Source organism: Anabrus simplex, chromosome 1 (assembly GCF_040414725.1).
Source record: "Anabrus simplex isolate iqAnaSimp1 chromosome 1, ASM4041472v1, whole genome shotgun sequence".
Taxonomy (NCBI): Eukaryota; Metazoa; Arthropoda; class Insecta; order Orthoptera; family Tettigoniidae; genus Anabrus; species Anabrus simplex.
In genome coordinates, this window is record NC_090265.1 from 648,906,809 (window position 1) to 648,918,580 (window position 11,772).

Consider the following 11,772-nt stretch of genomic DNA (forward strand, 5'->3'; position numbering starts at 1 on the left):
AATCTCTTGCATGTCAAAATAAAACGCTGATCCATTGGTTGAATAAGTGAGATGGTATTAGAAGGAAATCCCGGGCATTTAATTTCCCCATCACTACTATACATCTTCATGGCATGGAAATGTTGACTACAAGCAAAACAACCTTGGGGTTGTTGGGGCAATCTTAAAAACTTTGATTCGGAATCATCTCACTTCAGGAACTAACTCTTTTTGAAACCAGTTTCTTGGGTGAACTATCCATATTTTTAAAATTAGTATAATGTACAGGCACGCTTGTACAGGGCATTATCTTTGTCTTCTTTTTATTTATTGTCATGCTGCACCTCTCTTTTAGCAATTTGTTCATGTGATTTACTGCCTTTTGCTTATCTTTTTCATTCTCAGTAATCAATACTATATTATCTGAAAATTGTATGGTACTGTACAGTTGTTTTTCTTTTTTTTTTGCTTTGCGTCGCACCGACACAGATAGGTCTTATGGCGACGATGGAATGGGAAATGCCTAGGAAGTGGAAGGATGCGGCCGTGGCCTTAATTAAGGTACAGCCCCGGCATTTGCCTGGTGTGAAAATGGGAAACCACGGAAAACCATCTTCAGGGCTGCCGATAGTGGGGCTCGAACCCACGATCTCCCGATTACTGGATACTGGCCGCACTTAAGTGACTGCAGCTATCGAGCTCGGTCATTAACATGTATGCCATGATTGTTGGTAGCTAAAAATTCCTTTATAGCTTCTTCTATATAGATGTTAAATAATAATGGTGACAATCCACATCCTTGTCTTAAGCTCTTTCCAATTTTTGCCTCCACTCTTTGTTTGCCTATCAATGCTGTCTGGTTCTTGTAAAGGTGGAAGAATATTCTCTCCCTATAGTCTGTTTTCATGAACAATGAAATGCGAGGGCTGTTTCTTTATTTCTGGCAACTATTAATTACATCCTATACAGAGGAGATACTTCTGTGAAATGTCTACAGTCCCTCTTTATAGTTTCCATCATTGTTTAGAATTCAAAATACGTATAGCCAAACAAAATTATTCATTTTATGGGTTGTTACTGTAGTCAGTTTTCAATTAATATATCCCTTGAGTTGTATGTAGTTAAATCTCTTCCCTTTTAACTAAGTATAAATCAGTTTCAGTTATAAATTTTTATAGGAAACAGATGCAGAGTAGCGACTTACCATGTTAGAGTATACACCAACGACCAGGAGCAAAATACATATATGCTGTTGTCCATATCTTTCTTCCTATCCTATTATATTTCTGAAGGGTAGGTAAGAAAATCGGAGGTGCATATGGCCCTGAGGTTCACTCAGCCTACACCAAAAATGAGTACCAAGTTAATTCCTGAGAGCAAAGGCGGCCGGGCGTAGAGCTAACCACTCTACCCCATCACGTGCCGCGGTTAACAATGGTGGAAGCCTTTACCTTCCACTCCTCCAAGGGCCTTCATGGCCTGTACGGAGGTGACTTTGTCTTTGTCTTTAGGTAAGAAAATCCTACACCATTCTCATTTGCATAACTACTGTAGCTGCTACCAATAATTTGTTTACATCAGAAATAAATTCTATCAGAGACAGATCCAGGACAAAAGAAGGCAAAGTGATATGAATAATTTGCATTCTTTACTGTGTATAGGAAGAAGTCACAATGGATTTATTTTTACTGATTTCATTTCAAATCTTACAGGATGCTGGGAGGTTTTGTCTAACGTATGAAGCTACCACGACAAGGCTATTTCGAGAAGGCCGCACTGAAACAGTAAGGTCTTTGACTATGGAATCTTCAGCTTGGGTTAAGTCCATGATGAGCAATGAATATTCAGTGAGTATATTTATTTTAATGTAACCCACATTAACACTTTGTCAACCATACTTTTAAGATGACATTGGGGCTAGTACACTTGCATATTTGATATATTTTCAAGGAACTGTGTAAACTAGTAGGATTGGGTTTGAGATACTCTGAAACCTCATGGTACGACCACTCTCTGATACAGACACGGACACTGTTTAAGGGATCTAAAGTGGATAGAACTGGGATTTCCAAGACCTAATAGACTGTTCTGGGTGTTAAGAAAATGAGTTTTGGGGACTGTGCAGAAAATTTGATGTACTGACAAGAAGACAATTAGGGTTACTTAGTAGTACTGTACTTGCTAGCCTCACTGCCTGGCCATCCAAAGTGGAAACAGGAGATTGAAGAGAATCATAAGATGTTGCCTGTATTATGGTGCCACCTCACCTGTTTGAAGTCTGCGTGCTACACGGCGAGTCTTCAGGAACACGACGTATTTCCCAGCCAGCACGTCGACGAGACTGTGACGTCAGCTCGCCTGTGCTACATATATAGGCGACCAGGCAGAAGGGACAGGCAGGCTGTTAGCAGCTGTCCAACGACTAAGCCTACACCATAAGTTGGGCATGGAGGTCACACTTCTTGAAAATGTGCACCGAACTGGTGGACTAACGCTAGTCGGGAGGTGTCACCTCACGATAAGCTCTCTAGCCTCATCCTATCTAATTTGCATGGCTCTATCACTTGATATATTTTCTTTACTGACATCAGTCATATTAAGATTGTAAACTTATAGCCTTCTGCTAGAACTCTTCTCATGATCAACTTAGGCAGTCAGTTATAGGGATATTGATTTGCATTGTGTTCTGGCAACGAGAAACTTATTGTACATATTAGGTTAGATTTGTTGTTATTATTATTATTATTATTATTATTATCATTATCATTATTATTATTATTATTATTATTATTATTATTATTATTATTATTATTATTATTATTATTATTATTATTATTACAACTTCCCCATGCGGAGGCTGCCACAAGGACAAAGTATGTCGACTACACAGTATTTTGTCTTCTAAGTTACTGTTGACTTTGCTAGTGTGCCAGGTAGAAAAATCACCACAAGGCTCAGGAATAAATTTGCAATACGGTTCTTCAGATGTTATATAGATGATTACGGAGTATGGTCACTGAACCTCGTATTGCAGCGATAGCGATGTCGTTAAGTCATGTCCGGCTGAGGCCGAGATAATCCCATAGCTGTACAAGAAATTTAGGGATTGTGCCTCGAGCTCCGATCATGAGTCCATGGACGGAAATATTGTCTAGGTGATATTTATCTTTATAGTAGTTTACATTTGGCTGGTAAACTGACTTCTTTTCAGCGTCCACCTCTTCGGCCTGGCCAATGTGCGACTCGAAGCGTATTGTGGATCTAAGATTAGTCCTTGCTTGCTAGCTGGTTGAAAGGCTATCATATCAATATGTCTGTTACTCCCGTCGGTAGCTAGGCCAGAGACCTCTTCGTGCACCGTGAAACCGTGATCCCTCAGCGAGGTTACAATCATGTGTCGTATTGTATGATGGCAGGAATTTCTCAATACCTCCCCATGAGGGCAGGCTCCCAGGACATGGGCAAGAGTTTCGTGCTCTCTGTGGCAGAGGGTGTTATAGGTATCATTTTTCCAAGACATCCTCAAGCTTATTCATATTATGGATTTAATGTACATTCAACAAAAGAAGCAAATTAGAGAAACTATTATATTGCACAGAGTAAAAAAGCTTCAACAATAAACATTTTATTTGTGTTGTACAAATCTGCTTCTTTGTATGCAACAGCCTAACTGATGGATCCAAAGTTCAGTTACTGCCATTAGTTCAAAACTTGTCGTAACTTTATTTTTCTCCTTGCTCATTTGTCAATTGTTTTGTCTCAAGTGCCATGGCGCATAAAGATAAAGATTTGACAATCCACGAAAAAGTTTAAGTTTCTGGGCATGCGTAAAATACTAAATACAGTGTAGTGGACTTCCTTTTTTAAAGGGAACTTCGTAATGCTATAAAATACATTAATCTTAAGTTCGTATTGAAAGACTGTGCAGTCAGTGACTCACCACCTGGCGTCAGACAGCGGTAAATGGTCAATGGCTTCTGGCAGGCAGGTGATGGTCTCCTCAGTAGAGGAAATGACACTGGAAGCCATCACACATTAGGCCCAACGGTAAAGTGGATGGAGAGGGAACTTATTATCAATGTGGTTACCACTGGTCCTGGAGGCGGAAGAGGTCATGCCAGACGAACTGGCTGTGAAGGTGCAATTCAAGTTTTCTTAAGGAAAATGCTGTTGAACAGGTATAAATAAAGTAACCTTGAGGTTGATTTTCATGGTGCTGATAATTAATTCAGTTTAATGTCCTCATTTATGGTGATCTGAAAATGGCCACCCAATTTTGAAGTGTTTTTGTATGATTAAAATTCACATACCCCTTGGCTACTGCAACCTTTGCAAATGAAGATACAGTATACAGTAGAAAACTTGAGAAATATTCATCATTCAATATTATCAGTATAAAAGTGTAAATGTGATTCAGTTTCAGATACCTCTTCTTTTGCAGGTGGAGGAACGTGTTTCTCTGTTCCGTAAAGCATGCCAAAAACACCAAAGGCAATACATGGAAGCCATGTGTGGCAGAGGCATTGACCGTTACCTGTTCTGCCTCTATGTTGTGAGTAAATATCTTGAAGTAGACTCTCCATTCCTAAATGAGGTACTTCGTGAACCATGGCGTTTATCTACATCTCAAACGCCTCATGGACAGACATCTAGAGTGAATCTGAAAGAACAGCCGCAATATGTTACCCCTGCAGGAGGTTTTGGACCTGTAGCAGATGATGGCTATGGAGTTTCATACATCGTGGGTGGAGAAGACTTAATTTTCTTTCATATCACCAGCAAACGAAGTTGTCGCAATACGGTAAGTTTATTTTATAACAATTCCAAGTGAGTAGCTAACTAATTAACTTGTAGAATATGGGCAACCACATACGCCACCTTAAGGTAAGAAAAAGAAAAATTGTTCTTGTGACAATATTTTGATATGATGGTATATAGTGGAACTTCATTTATCTATTTTTGGAGGGACCACAAAAAAAGAAAAACAATTACAGTATGGGAAAACCAGAAATCCAGGAACAAATTAAAACCATCAACAACTCGGCTAAACATCACAATATTGAAATATACATACAACTTCATTACAGACCATTATGTTTAAGAGCACTCAGTCTGCAAGCCTCTGTGAATTTATTAAACTCTGCCACAATCCTCTGTTTGTAACAAGCTCTGTGGCCTCATTTAGTTCTATACCTCTTATCTTTAAATCCTTAGGTACTGAGTCTAGCCATTGTCATCTTGGTCTCCCTCTACTTCTCTTACCCTCCATGGCCTAGCTAATTTATCCTCCTTCATTCACCTCACATGACCCCATCCCGAAACCGGTTTATGTGTACAGCTTCATCAGCCGAGTTCATTCCTAACTTTCATTTCCTCATTCTGAGTACTCTCCTGCTACTGTTCCCACCTATTTGTACCAGCGATTCTCACTACTTTCATGTCTGTTACTTTTGACTTAGGCTGCCTTCACATTTACCACAGTGGTTCTTGAGTGGTTCAGCTGTGGTTACAATTGACCACTCTTAACCACAATTACGTGGTTCTTTGTGGTTATTTGAAATTTGTATCGACCACAAACTTTCCAACCACTCTACACCCATAAGTATAGAGTACTGAAATGGATTTTGAAGATGAAGCATTGCTGTGGTTTTTGTTACGTTGGCAAAGATGGCATCATTCAAATAGAGTTTATTGGTAAGTTGCATACATCTTCAAAAAACAATTCCGTACCAAAGGTATCACTTTCGTTTGCTATATTGAGCAGCGCTAGAGCAGAAATACATATCACCAGCTGGAAACGAAGGGAATGACTGAGTGAGTGGGTGTGCGCGAGGTTCGCAGCACTATCACTGGTGTGTGGTTGGCGTGTCGCCCATGTGAATTGCGTTCGATCACTGCCAGCAACATTTCTGTGGGTGATATCGCCTGCAGATTGCGACAGTGGTTGAACTTGACTGCAGAGTGCGGTATGTGTGAAAGCAATATTGCACTTCCACAAGAGCTTGAAACCGCCCACAGCCAACCACTGTTGTGTGGTTGTGGTATGGTTGCGAAGTGGTACGTGTGAAGGCAGCCTTATGAATAAGATATCTTGTGTCCACCCAGCATTTACTCCAGTAAAACAAAGTTGGTCTGAAAATAGACTGGTGTAAAGAGTTTCTTCTGAGAGCTAACTTCTTTCTTACAGAATACTGTTGTAACATAAAAAACTTTCCAGTCAGTCAAACACACACCAATTTCAGTATAAATTATAACACTATGAACATACCTGTAAAAAAATTACACGCTATTATACAAAGAATGACATGTTTCATTCTACAAGAACATCCTCATATTCTATCAAATCACTTAAAACATGCGTACATATGTACAGTACTGTTTATATTGCATAAACTTGTCAATGATAGAGAGTTAGGTGTTAATATGAACAAGTATTGACAAATAATGATTTACAAGCATTAACATAATGAAAAAACTTCTGTACTTATCTAGACTAGTGTTGGCTACTGAATGCATGATTTGAAACAGTGTATCGATTCATTCAAGTGTCCGAGTGAATTGATTCACAAGAACGGCGAGCTCACGGCACACGATTCAGCTTACTCCCAGCGGACTGTGCTGAGTGGCGCACTCACGGCTCACTAGCAGGACACTGGACGTTGGCGGGGAACTGAGCTTCCTCTGCAGTGAGACAGTGAATCATGGCACACCGAAAGAACCGTGAGCAAGCACAACTCGGTGATACACAAGATACACACGGCTTATTATTGGCACACTGGACACTGGCTGAGAGCCGAGCTTCCGCTGCAGTGAGCCATGGCACACTGAAAGAATCGTACGTAGTCACAGATCAATGAGACACAACACACACACGGTTCATTATCGGTACACTGGACATTGGCGGGGAGCCGAACTTCCTCTGAAGCAATACATACAGAGCCATGGTACACTGAAAGAATCGTATGCTATAATGGACTCTCGAGCTCAGCTCATTTGAAAATAATACCCACTTGCATTCACTGTCCTCTTCTTACAGGGAGGTTTAAATAATAGATGGATTTATTTGCAGTGTTAAAAAGGTAGTCAAAACATAATTCTAAAGTAGCTAGTAAGTAGGTAGGCTATTAGGTTATACTATTTATTAGTCTAATGAATCTTAGTATTATAACTTAGTTGACATTTGACAATTAATTAAACTCGACTCTAGCCTGCCCTATGACTATGAGTCATGCTCATGACCACTCAAAAGTACCTGTTTTGTATTGGGAAGAACAGCTCAGTATTCTCTCAGTTCATATGTCATATCTTTGCACAACACTTCAATCATATGTGGACAGTAAGTGAGCTGACTGACGCAGTAACTTAACCAACAGTATGTTGAATCAGAAAACCAGTGGGCTACTGTACATCTCGAGTAGCCTGTACAAAATATGATGATTTAAAACAATCCTCTTCTGATAGAAAAATACATATTTTCAAAAATGACTGAGCGAGTTGAACATGCGGTTAGTATCGCGTAGCTATGCGCTTGCATTCGGGGGATGGTGGGTTCAAATCCCACCGTCGGCAGCCGTTAGATGGTTTCCCGTAGTTTCCCCGTTTTCACACCAGGAAATGCTGGGACTGTACCTTAAGGCCATGGCTGCTACCTTCCTAATCCCAGACCTTTCCCATCCTGTGTCACCGGAAACCTTCGATGTATTAGAGTGACTAGCATTTTTTTCTAAGAAAGGAGTTCATAGTATGAAGACCAGATGGCAGCAGCGACCACTAAATGCTGTTGCTGCTGTCTTATCAGTACATACTACACAGATGCAGTAGGAGCGGTGACTTTGATGTGCCGTGAATCGGATCACTGTATCGATTCATTAACATGAATGGAATCAATTGAATCGATTCAGTAAAATGAATTGAATGTCCCATCTCTAATCTAGACTGCCAATGCTAAGTCCGTTGTCTCCAAACACTATTTCAGGACTGTGTTCATGGAGAGGCAAATGGAAAATTTTGGGCATAGCATTCTGTTCGTTCTCTGCAAAAACTTCCCATTTGCCTCTCCATGACCACAGTCCTGAAATAGTGATGGAGACAACGGACTTACCATCGGCAGTACCAAAGTTTTTTCATTATGTTAATACTTGTAATTTTTTATTTTGTCAATACTTGTTTATATTATCACCTAACTCTCATCATTGACAAGTTTACACAATGTACACAATACTGTACATATATACGCATGTTTTAAGTGATTTGATAGAATCCAAGGATGTTCTTGTACAACGAAATATGTCACCTACGGGTGTCGAATAGAAAGACCTGCACCTGGCGAGCCGAACATGTCCTCGGACACTCCCGGCACTAAAAGCCATACGCCATTTCATTTGTCATTGTTTAATAGCATGTATGTTTTTACAGGTATGTTTATAGTGTTATAATTTATATTAAAATTGGTGTGTGTTTGACAGACTGGAAAGTTTTTTATGTTACTTTTACTAAGTCAACACTGGAAAGTATGGCTTCCTTCTTAAAAAAAAAAAAAATACTGTTGATCACAACTGCGAACTCGCTGCATTAGCTTTGCTGCATCTTGATTCAATCTCACTTGCTACACTACCATCCTGGGAGAATACACATCTTAAATACTTGAAATGATCTACCTGTTCCAGCTCTGAATTCCCAACCTGACATTCAACTCTGTTAGGTAGAGTGCCTACTCTTTCTTCTGTTCCCTCTTCCTATACTGACCCATCGTCCAACTCTTTGGCTGAATGGTCGGCGTACTGGCCTTCAGTTCAGAGGGTCCCAGGTTCGATTGCCGGCCGGGTCGGGGATTTTAACCTTAATTGGTTAATTCCAATGGCTTGGGGGCTGGGTGTGTGTGGCGTATTCAACATTAGATCTCATCCTAGGTAGGGCCCTCATCTTCACAGACATGCAGGTCGCCTAATAGGCTGTCTACTGGAAAAAGACCTGCATCAGGCCTCTCTGGAGGCCATATGCTATTATTATTACTGACCTGTCATTGTGTTTATCCTATTAAGTGTTCTTCTCTATATAAATCACATAAATTGTAGCACAGTGAGTCTTCAGTTTAGGGCTGCTTAATATTAGTCCTATTAGACTAATAAAGGACACCTTTAAGGTTCAAATTCCAGCTTCGCTTAATAACATAGTAGTGAGAGGAACATTTCTGCATGTTATTACTTTTAAAATAATTTTATCAAGAGTGTAATACTTCAGACAAAATGATTAGGTGTATTCACTTCTGAAAATTTCAACAAGATCCTGTTGTATTGACTTCGATAGTAATTCCATGAATTTGTGTTCTCTGCTTGCCACTGATTCTTCAACCACTGGTTTAACTTGTTTTTCCCAAAGACCTAACACACTTTGCCATTAAAAAAAGCTTCACCCAGAATGATTTGTTTTAAAGAGACGAAAGTTAGAATGTAGCACCACCAAGGGTAATAGTGAAAATGATTTGTGTTTGCCTCCAAGTGGCCCACCAGAACCATCACCAGAGGGCAGTACTTGCACGACAGCATTAGTAACTGGAACGACTGTTGGGCAGTGCTGTGCACAATGTTACTGGTGTGCTTGTAGAGGGAAGGTTAGTGAGTAGCCAGCATGCCTCGGTAGTGCATTCAACAGCAATACTTAAAGCTCACTGGTTTTGAGAGAGGGCAGATTGCTGGACTGCAGGAGGCAGAATGCAGAGTGGATATTCCGTCAAAGTGGTCACTACCTGGGCTGTTGCAACCAAACTGTGTGACACTATTGGGAGCAGTGGGCACTGGAGGAAAGATGTAAGTGCTGGAAAGGTTCTGGGTGACCCAGAAAGATTACCAGACAAGAGGATCATCTCATAATTTGAGAGATCTACCACAACAAACAGTGTCACTGTCCACCATCCAGTAACATGTAGCAGCATCAGTAGAGACCTCATTGTCCACCAGGACCATATTCTGTCTTACATTCACAATATCCATTACACGGTCTGCCACTGACCACCCAACATAAATAACATCATTTTGAGATTTGTCATGAACGGGCGGCATGGGCGGCTGAGGACCAGTGACAGGTCATCTTTATTGATGAATCAAGATTTTGTCTCAGCACAGATGAACATCATACACTGTATTGAGGTGCACTTCCAACCTTCATTATTGAGTGGCACACCACCGGAACTGGGTCTGTGATGGTATGCTTTGAGGGCTCCTCTGGTAATTCTGAGAGGAACTTAATGATACAAGTGACATGTTTCAACATGATTATACCCACCTGCATACAGCCCGGTTTTCCCTGGTCTTCCTTCATGTTGTTGGCACATTTCCTTGGCCTGATAGGTCCCCCAGACTTGTTGTCTATAGAACATGTATGAGACCAGCTGAGATGGAATCTTCAGTCATCATCGGATGGGCTGGATCTTGAGTATCAGTTGCAGCAATTATGGGCTGATTATTCACAGGGGAATATTCTTTCTCTATAACACCATGCCACACCGGATCACTGCATGTATATGAGCCAGAGGTGGTACAATAGTGAATTGCAAATTACTCTTTTTACAATTTGCCTTATGATGTTCCGACACAGATAGGTCTTATGGTGATGAGCAAAGTAATTTTTAAATGTCCAGTTTTGCTTAAAAATGCTTCATTTGATTGGATATTGTAATCAGTTATTTGCATCACCTTTTCCATTGTCCATGCTGAGTTTCATTCCATTTCCACATCTTGTTCTGGATGCAACTTTTTTTATGACAATGTATGTATTTACAAGAAATATACAGTAATATTGTATTATCTCTTACAGAATTCTAGTCAGTTTGGTGTTCAGATTGTACAAGCCCTTGCAGATATCAAGAACTTGTTCTTGGAAGAAAAGAAAAATAGCCAGAAGATCAAGTAATTATAAAATAACTATTGAGAAAGTGATTCTACAATAGAAACCAAGTGATTCTTCTTGGATGTTATTAAAAGACTAAAGATTGCACCCTGTACAGGGTAAGAATGTTTGTAAAGTTGTCTTAAATATTTTTAAATATGGCAGTCCTTTTTCACTTATGGACTGTTTTTGTATTCTGTACCTTGTTAGTGCTTTTTTAGCTACCGTACCTATTTTGTTTCTCAGTGAAGAAACATGAAATAATAATGTTTTTAACATGTTTATATATGGATTTTAATTCTGTGTTCTGGTGAAAGATTTTGACATTGATGAACATCATATCAAGAGTAATTCACTTACAATAGGTATTAAATAAAACCATGTTTATTCAAAGTAATTGGGGGAAGATTTTTTTCTGTCTTGAGTAAATGGTATACTGTATACAGGAGGTGATAAAAATCAGCATTGTGGTTCAACTGCAATGTAGTTCCCCTCTTACATTGGTATTATCAGATACAAACAGGTATGGGTGGAAATAAGTATTAGGCCTATTCCAATTTTAAAATATTCATCAGCAGTTGGATTAAAATTTTAGTATTTATTTCCCCATAAACTAGCATTCCTTAAAATTAAAAAAAAAAATTTAAAAAGAGAGTAAAACTATGAATCTGTGAAAGAAGAAAGGAGGGAGTTCATTATTGTTTCCATAGACAGTCTTCCAATTCTTCCAGACCAATTTCTTCCCAGCTCCCAGTGAGCTCAGAAGCAAAAGCTAGCTTATTTAATAGCCTTCAGTGACCCAGAAAAAACCACACAAATAATTGTCAAACCCTGTGAAGAAAATGAAAAGACATCAGAGTGAAACTTTCTTGAAAATACAGAACAAGATATTTTTGAGTTCATTATGTT

General features: G+C 39.5%; 1 protein-coding gene across 4 annotated transcripts in view; it reads left to right on the plus strand.

The window, feature by feature from the left end:
* LOC136857270 (carnitine O-palmitoyltransferase 1, liver isoform) overlaps positions 1-11,260 on the plus strand; it is a 216,899-nt gene extending 205,639 nt beyond the window's left edge. For all 4 annotated transcript variants that reach the window (XM_068225118.1, XM_068225116.1, XM_068225115.1 and 1 more), the window contains exons 14-16: positions 1,692-1,826; positions 4,421-4,780; positions 10,792-11,260. In XM_068225118.1, coding sequence (XP_068081219.1) covers positions 1,692-1,826; positions 4,421-4,780; positions 10,792-10,887 — 591 coding nt within the window. In that variant the 3' untranslated portion in view covers positions 10,888-11,260. The remainder of the gene's footprint in view (positions 1-1,691; positions 1,827-4,420; positions 4,781-10,791) is intronic.
* Positions 11,261-11,772: the final 512 nt, after the last annotated feature.